General features: G+C 35.6%; 1 protein-coding gene across 2 annotated transcripts; it reads left to right on the forward strand.

The window, feature by feature from the left end:
* Positions 1–3,902: 3,902 nt before the first annotated feature.
* LOC113112834 (methionine aminopeptidase 1) lies at positions 3,903–15,146 on the forward strand. Of its 2 annotated transcripts, XM_026278731.1 has the most exons (12): positions 3,903–4,059; positions 5,675–5,726; positions 5,855–5,964; positions 6,065–6,125; positions 8,408–8,431; positions 9,820–9,911; positions 10,121–10,204; positions 10,595–10,733; positions 12,000–12,131; positions 12,300–12,443; positions 12,572–12,637; positions 14,114–15,146. In XM_026278731.1, the coding sequence occupies exons 1-12, from the start codon at positions 3,946–3,948 to the stop codon at positions 14,278–14,280; spliced, it is 1,185 nt and encodes a 394-aa protein (XP_026134516.1). In that variant the 5' UTR covers positions 3,903–3,945; the 3' UTR covers positions 14,281–15,146. The 2 variants fall into 2 exon arrangements, with proteins under 2 accessions (XP_026134516.1, XP_026134517.1); XM_026278732.1 differs by lacking the exon at positions 8,408–8,431 and having other exon boundaries at positions 3,904–4,059.
* Positions 15,147–19,487: the final 4,341 nt, after the last annotated feature.

A 19,487-nucleotide genomic window follows, 5' to 3' on the forward strand; every position in this document is an offset into this window, starting at 1 on the left:
AGGATATTTGCCTTATTCTGCCCTACATGCATTATTTGTTGTATGTCGGTGCACGTTTAATACATTTTTACACAGTTCTTTATGCAGGTTCTCAATTGGATGTTTTTCCCATTTAGTGAAATTTGGATTGGTCATTGGACCCCACACCTCACTGCCATAGAGGGCAATGGGCTCATTTACTGATTCTAATATTTTCAGCCAAATTCTAATAGGGATTTCTATAGGACATTGCTGTTTTATGGCGTAGAAGGCCCTGCGTGCTTTATCTCTCAGTTCATTCACAGCATGATTAAAGTTTCCTGTGGATGTGATTCTCAAACCCAGGTAGTTGTAGTGTGATGTGTGTGTTATCGGGTTAGTGCCGAATGTAAATGTGTGTTGTGTTCCCTGCTTGCCAGTTCATTGATGTAAATGTTAAATAATGTTGGGCTTAAGCAGCAGCCCTGTCTCACACCACGCTCTTGGGAAAGATACCTCATACATTTGGTGCCGATTTTTACGCCACATTCACCTTCAGTGTACACTGATTTGATAAGGTCATAGGTTTTACCTCCTATGCCACTTTAAATAAGTTTGTAAAAGAAGTCCATGGTGCCAAACTGAGAGTCCTTTAGATAAAACCCCAATTAGATCAATAGACATCTTTTGTCATCCTAGAACTGGGAAGAAATTTGGTCTCCATTCTGTTATTACTTTTGTTTCTATGTTATTTATCTGATTCTGTGTCCTTATGGCTTGGGATATGTGGGGAAAACTTCACGTCAACTAAAACAAAGAATTAGTGAACATAAAAGTTCTATTAGAAGAAAAGATGTTAACTATCCAGTCTCTGCCCATTTCTTGTCGTAATCACGACATGTTTCCTATGGAAGCATATGGGTAGCATTATTCAATTTGGGATGTAATATGCAAAATGACAATGCAATATGTAAAATGGCAATGCATTTCTGTATTTACATTTACATTTTCCAATACATTTGTGCAACGTTTGGTGCAAAATGAAAATGAAAATTAAATTACATAATTTTCATTTGCCATTTACTACACCAGTTTTAATATGTAAAATGAATATTAATTTTAACGCTTTATAAGTTGCAAAATTAAAATGAAAATGTATTACAGAAATGATTAGATATGTCTAACATGTTAAAGCAAAAACTGTGGCAAAATGATCATTTAAATGCTATTTTTCTTAAATGCATTAACACTCACAGTCAAGACACTTACGATTGCATTTTCATTCGGTGTCCCGCAATGAATGTAGCAAAATTCAATGTGCACATTGAAAATGCATTCCGAGCCGATCACGTGTCCCCGCCCTCGCGCCACGTCAATCATTGTGTGAACAAGGCGGGGCTTACAGAAGGTCAGAGACTCAAATCTCAAGGAGCGGATTCAAGTGAGACAAGATGGACAAGACAGTTGGTCCGTGTATGTTTTGATCATTTCGGTTTATGGCTTCAATATTTCATTCGCACTTGTGGGCGGAGCTGAAACGCTGCTTTCATCTGATTGGTCGAATCGGATCGGTTTTCATCTGACAGCCTTCAGCTCGGTCTTTTCATTCTTTCAGACAGAATAAGAGTCAGTGCGAGTGAAGCACTGTAATGTCTGAAAGTACGCTCACTGTTAATTAGAATAATATTTGAATCAGATGTAGCTGGGCACATAATTCGTGCTGCTGAGACCTGCAAATTATTTTCTAGGTTGTAGTATTGTATGAATATTGTCCCACTGATAAATACAGTGCAAATAGTTCTGTCCCTTTGGATAACAGTGAAGTGGAAATAAAAATCAACAATAGACTGAACAGTTCCATGTCTGTAACATTTACCACTCTCATCTTTTAAGTCATAAGGCACTAGGTATGTGTGTGTGTGTGTGTGTGTGTGACATTAATAAATAATTGTAAAAATGAATATAGTTACATTTCTAAATAAAAATAGTAAAATTAACTCTATGCTGCTCAGTGCTCCTGTAGCCTACCCCAGAGCGCCCTCTCGCGGCTGCAGACGGTAATGTTTTCTCTTGGTCCTGAATAAATGCGACTTATAGTCCAGTGAGATTTATATATGTTTTTTTCCTCGTCATGACGTATTTTTGGACTGATGTAACTTATACCGAAAAATAAAGGTAACATTATTATTATTATTTATTATGAGAGTAATTGACACAGACTAGAACTTTAATGTTTCACCCAATTCAGCTCAGATCTTCAGACTCGTCTGACTAGTGTTGCTTGTATAACTGGCCAGACTTACCTTCCCAAAAAATCCTATTTAATTTTATTTCATAAATTTAACTATATTTATTTCCACTTCACTGTTATCCAAAGGGACAGAACTATTTGCACTTTATCAGTGGGACAATATTCATACAATACTACGACCTAGAAATAATTTGCAGGTCTCAGCAGCACGAATTATGTGCCCAGATACATCTGATTCAAATATTATGCTAATTAACAGTGAGCAGTGGTTTCAGACATTACAGTGCTTCACTCGCACTGACTCTTATTCTGCCTGAAAGAATGACAAGACCGAGATGAAAGCTGTCAGATGAAAACCGATCCGACTCGACCAATCAGATGAAAGCAGCGTTTCAGCTCCGCCCACAAGTGCGAATGAAATATTAAATAAACCGAAATGATCAAAACATACACGGACCAACTGTCTTGTCCATCTTGTCTCACTTGAATCCGCTCCTTGAGATTTGAGTCTCTGACCTTCTGTAAGCCCCGCCTTGTTCACACAATGATTGACGTGGCGCGAGGGCGGGGACACGTGATCGGCTCGGAATGCATTTTCAATGTGCACATTGAATTTTGCTACATTCATTGCGGGACACCGAATGAAAATGCAATCGTAAGTGTCTTGACTGTGAGTGTTAATGCATTTAAGAAAAATAGCATTTAAATGATCATTTTGCCACAGTTTTTGCTTTAACATGTTAGACATATCTAATCATTTCTGTAATACATTTTCATTTTAATTTTGCAACTTATAAAGCGTTAAAATTAATATTCATTTTACATATTAAAACTGGTGTAGTAAATGGCAAATGAAAATTATGTAATTTAATTTTCATTTTCATTTTGCACCAAACGTTGCACAAATGTATTGGAAAATGTAAATGTAAATACAGAAATGCATTGCCATTTTACATATTGCATTGTCATTTTGCATATTACATCCCAAATTGAATAATGCTACCCATATGCTTCCATAGTTTCCTCTTTACGCTTCTGTGGGATTGAGAAAGTGAGTGTGCCATCTAGAGGGGGCGATATTGAATTGCTCTTACAGAGACTCAAACCAATTTTTGTCATTTTTGGGTATTTTATTTTTTTTTCAGGTTTTGTTTTCATTTTTGATTGTTTTGCTGATTTTTCAAATATGTAATTTAAATCTTTGACCGCAAGAATGACACCTTCATTAATGTGAGCATAGATGTTATTTAGAAAGTTATCTATTCAATGTGTTGATGTGGTGGTGGAGTTTTGATTTGTACCAGATTATTTGTCCTCCTGAGTCTCTTCCCTGTCGTACTGTGTTGAGTTTTTTTGTGATGGTAGGATGATTTCTCTGTAGTTGGGTGGGCAGTGGGTGATGGTGTCTGCCCTGCTCCATGTCTCCTGTAGAATTATAATATTCATCTTTTTGATGCTCTTCTGGAATTCAGTGTTTGAGCTCTTTAGCCCAAAGGGTTATTGACATAGAGTCATTTTAAGAGTTCACGGTATAGAGTTCTTGTCTTGTTCTTGTTTTAAAAAATAGAGGTAATCCTTTTCTAATGTAATATAGTGGTTTGAAAAAGTTAAGTTTTTTTTTTTGTCATTGTTAGGCAGGTACTTGCATGTTGTGTGGCCTCTCATGCTGTCAGCTGGGCACTCTCTCTCTCTCTCTCTCTCTCTCCTCTATCTCTCTGACCGACAGCAGCAGCAGCATGGCGGCGATGGAGACACGGGAGTGCGAGACGCAAGGCTGCTGCAGCGAAGCGAAGCTCCAGTGTCCCACCTGCATCAAACTCGGAATTCAAGGCTCATACTTTTGCTCTCAGGTGAAGCACTGACACCTTTTCTTTAAGAAACAAGTGAAGCTCTCGGGTTTTGTAGCTCATGTCACGCTGCCGGCCTACAGGACTGTGCTCAGCATTAGCAAGCTAACGTTAGCCGTCTTACATCACAATCAGACACTAATTCCCAGTCTGAGCTTTGACGTTTACATCAAAGTGTTGTGCATGTTGATTTTCTGGATGACAAATCTGTCTTCGATCCTTAACCCTAAACACGGAGTGGAAATTTAATTTACGTGCTTTAAATGACTTGAGCTAAACGTGGCTCGCGTGCTGCTGCACATTTGTCAAATAAGTACATCAACAAATTAGTCTTTTTTTTTTTCTCAGTCTCTTAATAAAAGGATGCATAAATCTGTGCAGCCTGTACGGAAATGTAACGTATAATTTTGCTGGTCACTTCTAGGCTGTCTCTCGAATCCTACTGAGTTCCCTATATAGACAGCATTATGGGTATCACGTGTGTTTTATGAGTTACATGCCCTGGATGGACAAAAATGCTGTCTAGGTTGACAGCTCACTGGGTTTTGAGATAAAACCAAGAAATGGCCAACAAAGTGAGCTATCTACAGCATTTCTGGGTGCCATATGAGTGTTCATAGGCCTATACACTAAATGTTCGACCAATTCCACCTGATTCAAACCTGCACTCTTATTAGATGAGCCGCTGTAACTCACCCTCATGTATTTCTAAACCTGTATGAATTTCTATGGATCGCCTCTGTGTTATTATTTTCTTGTACTATAATATCATCTTTTATATCCCACAGAAGAAAGTAAGTTATACATGAGTTTTTGATTTTGAGCAAACTATCCGTGTGATATTTAAAATGGGCAGAGGTTTGTTATATAGGCTATAATAGTGGAAGTTTTTGTCATACTTTCTAATTATGAAGTATATGCTTTAAGTTTATGTACTTCCTACTCAAATAAGAGGTGGGAGCAGGACATACCTAAAGGTTCCTCTTTTATTTTTTTACAACATATCCTAAAGCCTTTAGTTTACATCACAGTTGTGATCCTTCATATATATTGCGTATTTATTACTAAGTGGAATTTTTGCATTCGTTGCAAGATTGCCACTTGTCATCAAAATAGTTTATCTATTTATTGGAAGAGTGTTAATAGTTTAATGAATTAAAATTAAGTATTCATTTTAAGTAAATGGTAAAATATACACCACGTTCAAAAGTTTGGGGTTGGTAAGAGTTTTTAAAAATAACTGTTTTCTCTTAATATGTTTTAATGCAATTAATTTCTGTTTCACACGATCTTTCAGAAATCATTTTCATATGCTGATGTGCTGCTCAAAAACATTTATTATGATCAATGTTAAAAAACGGTTGTGCTGCTTAATATTTTTGTGTAAAATATCTTTTAAGGGTTCGTTGATGAATAGAAAGTGCAAAAGGACAGTGCTTATTTGAAATAGAAATCTTTTGTAACGTTATTAATGTAATTATTGTCCTTGTATCAAACTAATATTTTCATTCAGTAACTTTTGAACTGTAGTGTAATTTCATACATTACATGCTTTACGTTTTATTGACTATTTATGAAGTCAGTTGCATGCGTAACTTGAGTTTTTTTGTGTTTTCAGGAATGTTTCAAAGGCAGCTGGGCCATCCACAAGCTGCTCCACAAAAAAGCAAGTATGTGTGTTTTATTCAGTCACAGTGTTGAGTCATGTTCACTTCAGCATTCACATTTTGCATGTGGTGTACAAATCATTTCTTGCATAATGCCATGCCATCATTAATATCTGGCTTTTCATTTGCAGAAGAGGACAAAATAAAAGATGAGGGAAAGAACTGTGTTGAGAAAGAAATCAACACCGACCCGTGGCCTGGGTACAGATACACTGGTAAACTGCGACCTCACTATCCACTGGTGAGTGGACATGATAACTGACAACACACATACATTACTATAGAACAAAACAAATGTATGCATTTCAAACATTGAATCTATTTTTCTTGATTGTTTTCAGACCCCCACGCGGCTTGTTCCTAGCAACATCCAGAGACCAGACTATGCAGATCATCCTTTGGGTAAGATTGGAAATCCCTTCGCACATAAGTTGAACCTCATTCTGTAAATGATGCCCTGCAAAACTCAGATCAACCTTTCTTATCTGGACTCACTTTCTTGCTTCATGCCTTTTATCTGAGGCATTGCACTTTTCTAAGAGACTGCCTTGTTCATTATTACACATTTCATTAACACGTTTGTGTTTAAAGTTTAAACCTTTGACCCTTGAAAATGGCCACTGATATACAAGCTTTTAAACGAATGGCCTCCATCTCATCAGCTAAAGTTGTTTGATTTTTAAAGGGTTCATATGATGCTTTTTGAAAGATCATTATTTCGTGTATTTGGTGTAACAAAATATGTTGACATGCTTTAATATTCAAAAAACACATTATTTTTTAAATACTGTACAGTATTGTAGGTCCTATATGCCCTGCCTTTCTCAAACGCATAGTTTTTCTACAAAATCCCTCCTTTTGACAAGAGCAGTTTGGCACACTGACCCAGTGCATTGTGATTGGCCGAACACTGCAAGCTCTCATCAGAAATGTAACTTTCCAAAATCGCGAGCTTCATCTTGCGTGAACATTTAGGCGGCATTGTGCAAATATTTCCACATAGTGACTTAACTTTGATAAAGAATATCTATTGATTTGAGACTTTAGTCTTTGCAACTTTACAGATCTTATTTATGCACCAAGAGCTTGTAACACTCCAAAGAGAAAGAAAAAATTTAAATCGCATCATATGACCCTTTTAAATATAGGAGTGTTTGCTAGAGTAGTGCACGTTTGACCAGATTAACCACAGTGCATCTGTATCATCATTACTGAAGTTTAATGCTCTCATAATCATCCAATGATCCAACAGCATGTGAAAGACCATAAGTAGAATATATCATTAGGTGCCATTCACAAAGAATTAGCTTTTGTGTGGACAAAGATGAGACGTGGGCAGTGCAGTAGGAAAAAGTGCAGGAAGATGGGGGTTGAACTTCTTTTAACTTGAGCACCGTGTTTTTAGAAATGCTGTTTCATGCATTTTAGTCATGACCCCTACCCTAGCTAGTTAGTTGGGTAGGTATCATGACCAAAATGTTTCATATGCTGGTACATATGTGACCCTGGAAAGTATTTAGACACATAATCCACTCCTACTGTTACAGTTTGATTTCCACAAGTCCTTTTCAATAAGGACTACTTTTAACTTGAGGAGGTTTGGTAATTTCCTTGTCAATAGGTTTTTTTTTTAATTTTTTTTACAAATGTATATGTGGTCAATCTTTTCTGGATCAGGCAAATCAAGTTTAAAACTGCAATATTGTGTGAAATTACATTTTAAAATAGCTGTTTTCTGTATTAATGTTAAAATGTAACTTGTTCCTGTGATAAAGGCTGAATTTTCAGCAGCCATTTCCGCAGTCTTATTATGATCAATGTTGAAAACAGTCATGCTTAAAATTGTGGAAACCGGCGATACTTTTTTTTCCAGGATTTTTGATGAATAGAAAGTTGAAAGAACACAGTTTATTTGATTTAGAAATCTTTTCTAACATTATAAATGTCTTTACTGTCATTTTACATCAATTTAATGTATTCCTGCCGAATACAAGTATTAATTTCTTTTAAAAACCCCAAACTTTAAACGTCAGTGTATAAATGGCACGTTGTGGTGTTTTTTTTTAAAAGACATTATTACTGACCTGCTAGTACATCTGTGAACTGTGAAAATATATTCATGTGTACATGCTATGAAATGCATACATGTTTAAGTGTTCAAATACTCTTCAGGGGCTCTTAAACAATATTCATGATGGAAGGATATTTCAAACAATAATACAGTAGGTGTCTTTGTATAGACGAGATTACACAAACACCTTTTTTCTTCTGGTATAGAAGCAGCTCTCATGAAACACTGTTTTGTGAATAAATGCTCTTTTGTCCTTCATTAATGGATGCCGCAGAGTCTTCCCGTAAGTAACCATTAAGGTGGTGATTAGTTGGTATTAGGCTCTTATAGCTACAGTCTCTCTTTCCTCTGTTATTAGCTCATCCTTGAGTCTCCGGCCCCTGGCTTTCAAACTAGAATAGTGATGTATTGAAAGTCTAAATGTCTTCAAAAGCATCCAATGGTTTGGTCAGGAGTGTGTGTGTATCTTTAATGTACATTCAGTAGGACTTGTATGAGAGAGTGTGTATGAGGGTCCTGAAGTCACCTTATACATGTTTCCATTGACCTCTGTGTGTGTTTGGGGGTGGGCTGCTGCATTGTGTGTCTGAAGCTCTTCTCTTGCTCACTGCAGCTGCAGAGGTTGGGTTGTTGGCAGGTACGAAGTCCCGCCGCTTCCCATGTGTGTTGTCCTCTTGTTTCAACAGTTACAGGGAGCGGTTTGCTCCACAGTGGGTGTGTGACTGTATTTTTGTGAACGAGTGTGTGCATGGCTCTGTCTGTTTCTGCATGGCTGATGTAGTTATTAAGATCGGGCTAGAGGTGGGCGATATTTCCATAGTTGTATTTGTTTGGAATTCAATATGGTTGAGTGTTTAAACTACTTCTTCTTTTTTTTTGCACATCCTGCTCTTTCTTTTCCATTATTCTGAATCCCTTTGCTGTTTGCATGTAAATAAAGCAGTTTTGCCAGTTGATAGCAATGCAAATATATCTACCATGGTGCAAATGGTACACTACCAGTCAAAAGTTTGGTATAATCAAAAGATGTTTTTGATGTTTTTGAATGCTCGCCAAGGATACATTTATTAAATACAGTAAAAAAACAGTTTTCTCTTATAATATATTTTAAAACCTAATTTATTCCTGTGATAGCAAAGCTACATTTTCAGTCACATGACCCTTCAGAAATCATTCTAATATAATGATTTGGTGTTCAGTTTATCACCAATGTTGATAATTGTGCAGCTTTATAATTTTATTGAAAATTATCGTTGTTGTTGTTAGGATTATTTGACGACAAAGTTCAAGAGAACAGCATTTATTTGAACTAGAAATCTTTTTCAAGAATAATAATGGCTTAAAAGTCTCTTTTGATCAAAATGAATGATTACTTGCTGAATAAAAGTATTCATTTCTTGTAATTAAAATATTAAAAGTATTCATTTCTTGGTAGTGTATGATGGTTTCCACATGAAATATTAAGCAGCAAAAAACTGTTTTCAACATTGATTATAAGAAGCAGCAAGTCAGCATATTTCAATCATTTTTGAAGGATCATAAATAGACATTTGAGTAATGGCTGCTGTAAATTCAGCCTTACAATCACAGGAATAAGTTATATTTTATAATATAGTACAATAGGCAATAAGTATTTTAAGATGAGCATAAGAGACTTATTTCAACAAGATCAAAAATTTAAAATTATTGCAAACCTGACCGGTAGGTTATATAGAGTCTCAATCTTCACTGCCGCACAATATAAATATCGCCCAGCCCTAGCAGGAACTGTCCGTGATTACGTCATTGCCAAACTGTCATGTCCCAGACCTCACTGGATCAGCGACTGTATGCGTGTGTGTGTTTATCTGTAAGAAGTGGTTGTGTTGTCTTTATTAGTTGACTGGACACTGTGCTGTTGAGATTCTGTTGTGGTGAAGGTCAATAGGCAGAGCTAGTCCTTTTATTTGAGTGATCGTGAGATGCTTTTGTGGCTAGATGGGTATCTGTGTATTTTACTTCTCATCAATTCATCACTGCTTGCAGGAATGTCAGAGTCCGAGCAGACCATGAAAGGGACGTCTCAGATTAAGATCCTCAATGCTGAAGAGATCGAGGGCATGAGAGTTGTGTGCAAGGTAAACCAACATCATAACTTAACATGTTATAACTTTGTATGAACTTGAAAAATAATAACTGTGAAATGTAACCGTTGAAGTTTTGGGTGTTGTGAGAGCCATTTTCTGCCTCTATTTGAACACTGATTGTTCTGTCGCCTGTCAAGTCTATCACAAGTACACAAAAAAGATTTGAACAGTTAAACATAAAGAAAATCTGTTTGATTCAGCTGGCTCGAGAAGTCCTTGACATTGCTGCTATGATGGTGAAACCTGGAGTGACGACGGAGGAGATCGACCATGCTGTGCATTTGGTACATATTCACACTTTTTTTTATTTTTCTAATCCTAAAGTAGTAGTCTGATCAGTGCAGAATGTTTAAATAGAGATTATCTAAGGGAAATGTGAAATTTCTTATGCATTCAAATGAAAAAAAAAATCTTTATTTGTTTCTAAATCAGTCGTTCTTAACATTTTCGACTCCGAGGCCCAATTTGTCCAAGAGTCCTTCCTATTTAAGCTTTACATCTGGTACCTTTGTTATGATGATAATAAAATCAATAATGTGTTTCCAGATTAATATTTAGCACTTTAACATTGTTAATGCAACCCTCTACGGACACCTTGGCAATTGAAACACCATTGGCTGGTAAATTTCTTAATTTGCTAATGGCAAACGAATTGTCTATATTTGTTGGTTAAGGCATGTACAGCGAGGAACTGCTATCCCTCACCTCTGAACTACTACAACTTCCCCAAGTCCTGCTGCACCTCTGTCAATGAAGTCATCTGTCATGGGATACCTGACCGCCGTCCCCTCGAGGAGGAGGACATACTGAATAGTATGTATTAGCATACATGTGAAAATAGTAGTATATGCATGCATCTTACTTGCAAGACTTTTATGAGAGATCTAGTTTTTGCACTCAAGAGGGCTGTTATAAAAATACACCCTCCCTCTATATTGACATTATTTTTCATATCTCTGTTAGTCCAGATATCAGATGTCACATTCACTGGACATTCGAGATTTGTGTGAATGTTTTTTCCACATGTTCACATTTCTGTGAATGCATTGGCTTGTTCTTGCAGAACTCTGTCCAGACTGATGTTATTTCCTTCTGCTCCGTTTACGTCCCATTGTCAAAATGCCACATTATTAACCTGTTAACTGTCACTCACGTTTTTGAATATAGACTTGAATGTGCATGATACAAACCTAAATTTTTATAATTCATGACTGAAAACATTTTGTAACATGATTTTGATGTGCCATTTACATGGTAATGCAATGTCTGATTTTAAAATGGGTTTTAAAGGATGAATTTTGAGATTTTATGTTTTCAAGTGATATATAACTTCTGATGATTTCTAAAATGTGATCGAGAAAAAGGCAACGAGGAAGTCTTTTTTTTAAAAAACAAAGGTCAAAGCTCCTTTTGTAATGTAGATTTCTGAGGGTGCACTCTTGTCATAAATTAATCTATTACTTTTCCTACATAATTTTTAACAATAAATATTGGTATAATATATATTTGGGAGTCTTAGACCTTTCCAACGATATATAGTTTGTCAAGATTAGATTAAATTTGATTGTAATATAGTATAGTCAACGTAGGCATCCCATATACGGGACGGGGTGACATTTAACAGGTTAAAGCCGTTTATTCCTGTTACTGTCATAATAGATAAGTATAAGAAACTAATGACAAGTGGCATGTAGATCTCTTTATCTCCTTGCTACATGTTTTGCCATTGGTCACCTTAATTTAAATCCCATAGGCTACAGCACAGAGAACAACTACTATTTATATTTAAAGCCAAATTTACACCAAACAGACCTTATGTTGAAGACCCAGAGCCAGATGGAAACTAAAGCCGCCTTCTTTTTTGCTTTTTCGCAAATTGTGAAAGTCTGTGCAAAGGGTTTCTGTTAAACAAGTACTTTGGTCATAATAGAAGCTGAAAGCATAATCATATTTTGTCGGTTTGTGTAGTATTTCTACAGAGTTTTGAGTAACATACGCAGAAATCATCTTTAAAAGGTAAATTGCACTGAATGCTATATGTTCTCTTTGCTAATCATATGTAATTTTTTCCCCCTGCAGTCGACATAACAGTTTACCACAATGGTTACCATGGGGATCTGAATGAAACCTTTTTCGTGGGTGAAGTAGATGAGGGAGCCAAGAGATTGGTTCAGACCACTTATGAATGTCTAATGCAAGCCATTGACTCTGGTGAGTATGAAAGCACATGCAAATGACACTAAAACATTGAGTTTATTCATTTTTGTTGTGCTAGATTATGTAGTGTACAGTGTGTTTGTGTGATGTACACTAATGATCTTTACAGGTACAGAGGGATATCTTTGTGACCTGAAAATGTTTTTTTTCTGCCTTGTCTAGTGAAGCCTGGTATCCGTTATCGTGAGCTGGGAAACATCATCCAGAAACATGCGCAGGCAAACGGTTTCTCTGTGGTACGGAGCTACTGTGGCCATGGCATTCACAAACTGTTCCACACGGCACCAAACGTACCGCACTATGCCAGTGAGTAACATCTTGTCAAAAACACACCGTCTGAATGATACAAGCATTGCACACTGAGATGTAATAGAACCTGCAGAAAGCTTGTACACTTAAAGCTTGTCCTGTCCTTGTTTTATGTATTTTTACAGAGAATAAAGCAGTAGGAGTGATGAAACCTGGTCATGTGTTCACTATTGAGCCCATGATCTGCGAAGGTAGACGACAACTCACTAAACTATTTTCTGAAATCTTAATTGTGCACTTTTTGTTTAGAAACAAAAAGGATTTCTTAAAAAAAAAAATAGGAGTGTCAAAGTAAACGCATTCAAACATGCAATTGTTTTGTTCATTTACTCTACCCTACTCTAGCTTTAGGGTCCGTAAGATTTTAATTTTGTAATAAATGAATACTTTTATCCAGCAAGGATGTATTAAATCAATCATGTGTGTTTGTTACAAAAGATATCAATTGCTGGGTTTCCATCCAAATTTGCGAATTTTACTTGTGTGAAATATTGGAATATCGCTAAAAACTATTGCGAACAAGCACCGTTTCCATCAAAGAGAACAAAATCATCTCTTCCTGATAAACTGGCACTATACATCACTAAGAAAAGTAAGAGAAGCTACAGACTATATACATTGTCCTATATAATTACTTGCACCTCAAAACGAGCAGATGAAACACAGTTATTGCTTTTGGATGTGGATTCTGCTGTTTGGGAACACAGTCGTTTAATAGTTCTGGGAGGAAATTAAACAGAAATACTTTGAAAGATTTTGTTCGGGCATTTCCGAATGACCATATGACAACATTTTAGATGCTGTGGAACAAGATCAGTCCGCAGGTTAGTCATCATGGTTACCATCATGTAGTGCAAAGTCGCATGATTTTTTTTTTTTTTTGAAAAAATCTTAGAGAAATTTATTTGCAAAATGTATTTCCATCTCCCATTATTCGCATTAACCCTTTTCGCACAAGTCAAAAACCAGCTCGAAGAAAATGTAAAAATGTTTTTGGGAATTAAGACATTTTTATTAGAAATTCAGCATATCCATCACTCGATTCTGATGTGATTACTTCAAAATGGGCCTAAAACCAGGGTGATGGAAACTCACATTATTTCTAATAAATACTGTTCTTTTGTACCTTATGTTTGTTGAAGAGTCCGGAAAATTTCTTAAGGTTTTACAAAAGAATTAAGCCATTTGGTCTTTTCAAAATTGATTTTCTTGAGCAGCAAATCAGCACATTAGAATGATTTCTGGAGGAGCATGAGATGCTGAAAACTGGAGTAATGATGCTGAAAATTCAGCTTTGCCTTCACATAAATAAATTACATTTGAAAATAAATTCAAATAGAAAACTTATTTTATTGTAAAAATATTTTGCAATATTACTGATTTTACTGTATTACTGTTCAAATAAATGCAGTCTTGGTGAGCATGAGGCTTTTGTTACAAAAAAAAATCTTACAAATCCCAAACATTTGAAAAGTAGTGTAAAACAAAACTTTACCTTTTTTATACACACAGTGTTCCTGTGTATCATGCACACAAACTGTTCGACCTGACAATTGCGCATGCAAGTTTAATTCATTTAACCAATACTGTTAACTATACAAATGTGAGATTTGATGTGATGAAACATTGTAATCAGTTGAATATTAAAGAGTCTTTTCTATGTATAGGTGGCTGGCAAGATGAGACGTGGCCAGATGGTTGGACTGCAGTCACTCGTGACGGTAAACGCTCGGCCCAGTTTGAGCACACGCTCCTCGTGACGGAGACAGGCTGTGAAATCCTCACACGTCGCCTTGAGGATAATGGCCGTGCTCACTTCTTGTCCCAAATGTAGGATGGTGGGGTCATATGAGCCCTATTCTGCAGTGGAGGATACGACAGCTCTGCCCCATATCACCAATCAGCCAATCAAACAGTGGTTCTCTGTTGGGCAGGAGACGATTGGCCATGTGGCCGTGACTAGATTTGGGCAGGAGGTGGAGATTTTTTAACTTCTGAATGTGTCACCTGACAGTCACATTAATCAGCTTGGATCTGAGTAAATTCTAAGGCATTGGCCTTTAACCTGGTTACAGTGCCACCACACTCTGTCTACACGGCAGAGGTATCTGTGTGAGTGTTTTGTGTGTGTGCACCTGTGTCTTTGAGAGAGAGAGAGCACATTGACACTGTAAGGTTTGCTGTCTCAGTCTGCTTCAGTGTGTTTGTCTGCCTGGTTCGTCGCAGTGTACCGTGTTTTTTTTGTTAGCCATTCTTGGGGTTCGAAATGCAATGAGTGAATGTGATAAAACACTGGAGTTTCTCCAAATCTTATCAGATGTTGATTGAGACATGAAAACTCTTTACAGCTAAAAGAGTGCCTCGAAACGTTATTGAACATTGTACAAATGTTTTTCATGAACTTCTACCAGTGTCGTGTTTGAGTGACTGTGTCTATGAACACCTAGAGGAAACATTAGCTTTAGTATGATAGTTAAATTATGTTTTGCCTGTTTGATGGCCTTTCTGAAATGTCCTTTCACTGCAGTCATCCTTAGTCAATGAAAATATGATATTTGTTTGTCTTTGGTTATTTAATGCCACTTAAAGAGCAATGCGAAAATCTGAAAAGGAGTTGGGGGCCTCTTTGTCTGTTTGACGCATCTCATTAAATCAGTTTCACTGTTTCAGTATTCAAGCTGAATTAAAGTATATTTTCTCCTTTGGGTTTTTTATTTTTTATTTTTACAACAAATGCCAAACGTCAGGCAATCATCACAAAGGAAAGAAATTTTAGCAATGATTTGTGAAAGCAACTGAAAAGATCATCCAAAGAGATTCATATGTATTGAATTCTTGTTCGTTTTTGATGAAACAATTCAGTTTTTAGACAGGCATACGATTTGTTCCATCACTTAAAGGTATAATTTGTAAGCTATTTGCAGTAAAATATCCAAAAACCACTAGGCAAGTGTTATATATTTTGTCCAGCTGATTACTAACAATATCTCTAATGTTTTCAACTACTTGTAAATCATGAGAAAATTCCCGTTCTAAACAGTGACACGGGGCAGTGCAGTCGCCTCTCAATGACGTTAGTTCCCCTTTGTTACCGCCTTTATTGACGTAGAAGCCGCGTGACAACAGTGTCATGGACAAATGTGGCTTCGCTGTCTGTGTTTGAAGAAGCCATTGAAAAAGGTGAACTTCCTCCGACTATGAAACAGGGCGTGATTACTTTAATTCCTAAACCAAATAAGAATAAATTACACATTGAAAACTGGAGACCCATTAGTTTACTTAACAATGATGCAAAGTTATTTGCTTTAATTTTTGCAAAGAGACTTAAACATAGCCTGAATCAAATTATAGATGAAGAACAATCTGGCTTTATGCCCAAAAGACACATAAGCAATAACATCCGTTTAATATTAGACATGATAGATTACAGTGACCTCCTTCCAAATGATAGCTTCATACTATTCATTGACTTTTATAAAGCTTTTGACACCATCGAGCATAACTTTATATTAAAATCTATTTCCTTTTTTGGTTTTGGTAAATATTTTCATAAGGCAATTCAAACCTTATATAATGGATGTTCTAGTTCTGTTAAACTGAAAACAGGCACATCAGAAAGATTTAGTATATCACGTGGTATTAGACAAGGCTGCCCGGTGTCTCCATTTTTGTTTCTCTTAGTTGCTCAAACAATGGCTACACACATAAAAATGTCTCCCTTTTCAGGAATTAATGCTGTTGGTAAAAAGTTTAAAATATGCCAACTTGCAGATGACACAGCCATCTTTTTAAGTGACCGAAACCAAATTGGGACTGCAGTAAATAGTATAAAAAAATTTAGTGATGTATCAGGGTTGGTAATGAACATTAATAAATCAGTTTTGTTCCCCCTGAAAAATTGCAATCTGGCCAGTTTTGATGGAATACCAATTAATGAAAAAGTGACATATCTTGGAATTGTAATTTGTAAAAATAAAGAGGAACGTCATAAATTAAATTTTGATCCAATTGTTAAAAAAATACAATCTAAACTAAATTCATGGTTAATGAGAGACTTGTCTCTATTTGGCAGGGTCTTAATATCAAAGGCAGAAGGTATATCACGCTCTGTATATGTTGCCTTATCGCTGGATATCCCAAAAAATACAATTAAAGAATTGGATAAAATACTGTATGATTATATCTGGAGGAAAAAACCCCATTATCTAAAAAAAGATGTTATCACAGGATGTAGAGACCAAGGTGGTTTGGAAGTGCTGGATTTTCATACTATAAATAATACTTTTAAAATTAAATGGATTATAGAATTCTTGAAAAGCCCTGACAGCATTTGGAACGCTTTTCCATCATTTCTGTTCAATACTCTTGGTGGCATAAATTTTCTACTGAAATGTAATTTTTCTATTGATAAAATTCCCTTGAAATTAGCTGACTTCCACAAACAAGCCCTTATATCTTGGATATTGATATATAAACACAACTTTAGTCCACATAGATACTTTATTTGGAATAATAAAGAAATTCTTTATAAAAAGAAGTCTCTGTTTTTTCAGCCATGGTTTGATAGAGGAATTCTGTTGGTAGGACAGTTATTGAACAAAGAGGGTTTACTCATGTCATATTCAGAATTTCTTCAGAACTTTAACTTCCCAGTGACACCAAAAGAATACGCAGTTGTATTTGATGCAATCCCTACAGGTTCACTTCAAATACTAAAACACATATCATTTACAGATGTTAGTGCTGAAGTTAATAGAATTTTTATTGGAGATACAGACATTACAAAGAAAGCATACACCAATAAGTATATTAGAAATCAAATTTCATGCTCGGTTCCACCTGCTGCAAAGTTTTTTTGGTATTCAACCATGGGTGATTTAAATTGGGAAAAGGCAAATACTATTATTTATAAATATTGTATTAATAATAAAATAAAAGAAGTTTCATTTAAAATTTTACATCAAATTTATCCTGTTAAAGATACGCTAAGAAGATTTAAAATAAACATAGAAGAGTCTTGTGTCTTTTGCCAATCAAATAGGGAGACTATTTTTCATTTATTTTATCACTGTATGTACACAAAAAAATTTTGGTCTGATTTGGAAGAATTTATAATCACAAAATTGAATGTAAACATCAGAATCAATATTTTTGATGTCATGTTATACTTTTATTTATGTGGTTTGTCCAAAAATGTAATTTTTGTTATTCAACTGTTTATTATCTTCGGAAAATACCATATTCACAAATGTAAATGGTCTAATTCACAACCTAGCTTTAATGTATTTCATCTGGACTTTAAAACATATTACAAAACAATAGAAAACATGCAAAATATGAAGGCTACAAGAACATTTCATCTCCTGAAGGAACTGAATATATTTTAATTTTCCCCTTCTATAAATTAATGTTATTATCCTCTGGTCTGTACATTTCTTTTTTTGTTGTGCAGGTTGCACAGTATTTGTAGTGTTCTCTGTACCTATTGTCCTGTGCATTGTTCATAATAAAATTATTAAAAAAAAAAAAAAAAAAAAAAAAAAAACTTCTTGTTTGAATCAGGACGAAACAGGAAGTTGAAAACGTTGTAACTAAAATAAAAGACTTAAATTCAAAAAAAAAAAAAAAAAAAAAAAAGACAAATGTGGCTTCGCGACAAACTTCAACTAGAAAGAGATGCCGATCTCGCTTGTGTTTTACTCGACAGGTGAGTTGTTTTGATTCGTATCTTTATAGAAAACGTATGCTATTATAACCAGGGGTGCACATAAGTGGTCTGCATGCACGACCAAATAAAAAAAAAAATGCGTAATATAAAAATGTTCTGACAGCGCATTTGCATACCGACATGGTTGACAGCTGTTAATGCACAATTACCATTTTAGATCAAAAACTGTACTATATTAATAAAAAAAAATTCAAACTGAAAGCAAATGAAAGGTTCTCCATGGAACCATACACCCTGCCAAAAAAACCCCTAACATTTAAGAACCTTTTTTATTTTTTTTTTAAAGAGTACTATTCGTCATGACTTTAAATAGCCTACTGAAAAACTCTGTTGACAGGTTTTTTTCTCTCTCTTCTTTAAAAGAATTCCCAAAGGGCATGGGGTGGGTGAATTGTTTTATAAAATTTGTAAAACAATTCACCCAGCCCATGCTCTTTGGGAATTCTTACTCCAAGTTGAACTCAAAAGTTGGCAGCCCTGGTGTACAGTATGGTTTATCTGATGTGATGTACACTAATGATCCTTAGAGGGCAGACTTGCACAAAAGGATATCTGTGTTGTGACCACAGTCTATGGTTGTGACCTGAAGAAGGTTGTTTCTGTCTTTGTCATTCATTTCCATGAATATGTGACCACAAAGTATAATCAATCACCTGAATCTCTAGAAATAGCAAGCAGTCCGACTGTGAGGTTTGTTGTCTCAGTCTGCTTCAGTGTATTTGTATGCCTGGCTCATTGCAGTGTACCATGTTTGTTTGGTACAAACTCTCCAAACCTTCTCAAATCAAGATTGATATATGAAATCTCTTCAAAGCTAAAAGATTGCCTTGTAATGTTACTGAACATTGTATAAATGTTTTTCATAAAACTCATCCAGCATTTATAAGGTTCAATTACATCGATCTTGTTTGAGAGAGAATGTGTCTGTGAACACCTAGGGGAAACATTAGGTTAAGTAGGCTACAAATGCTTTAATTATTTTCATTGCCACTTAAAGAGTGATGTGAAAGCCTGATAAGGTAGTTGCAGACTTTGTGTCACTAGTGCTTGTCATTTTGATGCATCTCATAAAATAAATTGAGCTGAATTAAACTGTTTTCTAATGCTGAATCTCAAGAAATTATCACAAAGGAATGAAACTAGGCATTTAATTCATGGAATGTCAGATTATATTAATTTAAAAGCAGCTGAAAGACATTTCTGCAGTCATCCAATAAGTTCATCTGTACTGAATTATTGTTGCTGCTTTTTACATCATTTAACTTTAAAGATTCATACCTTTAGTTTTATCTACACATTTCAGAAATGTGACC

Source organism: Carassius auratus, chromosome 13, assembly GCF_003368295.1.
Source record: "Carassius auratus strain Wakin chromosome 13, ASM336829v1, whole genome shotgun sequence".
NCBI lineage: Eukaryota > Metazoa > Chordata > Actinopteri > Cypriniformes > Cyprinidae > Carassius > Carassius auratus.

What these genes read in the sequence shown, in the direction of transcription:
- LOC113112834 (XM_026278731.1), top strand. Translation starts at nt 3,946, where the DNA reads ATGGCGGCGATGGAGACACGGGAGTGCGAGACGCAAGGCTGCTGCAGC. An exon ending in GCTGCTCCACAAAAAAGCAA is followed by an intron (nt 5,727 to 5,854) that starts GTATGTGTGTTT and finishes TTTCATTTGCAG; the next exon opens with AAGAGGACAAAATAAAAGAT. An exon ending in GCATGAGAGTTGTGTGCAAG is followed by an intron (nt 9,912 to 10,120) that starts GTAAACCAACAT and finishes TGTTTGATTCAG; the next exon opens with CTGGCTCGAGAAGTCCTTGA.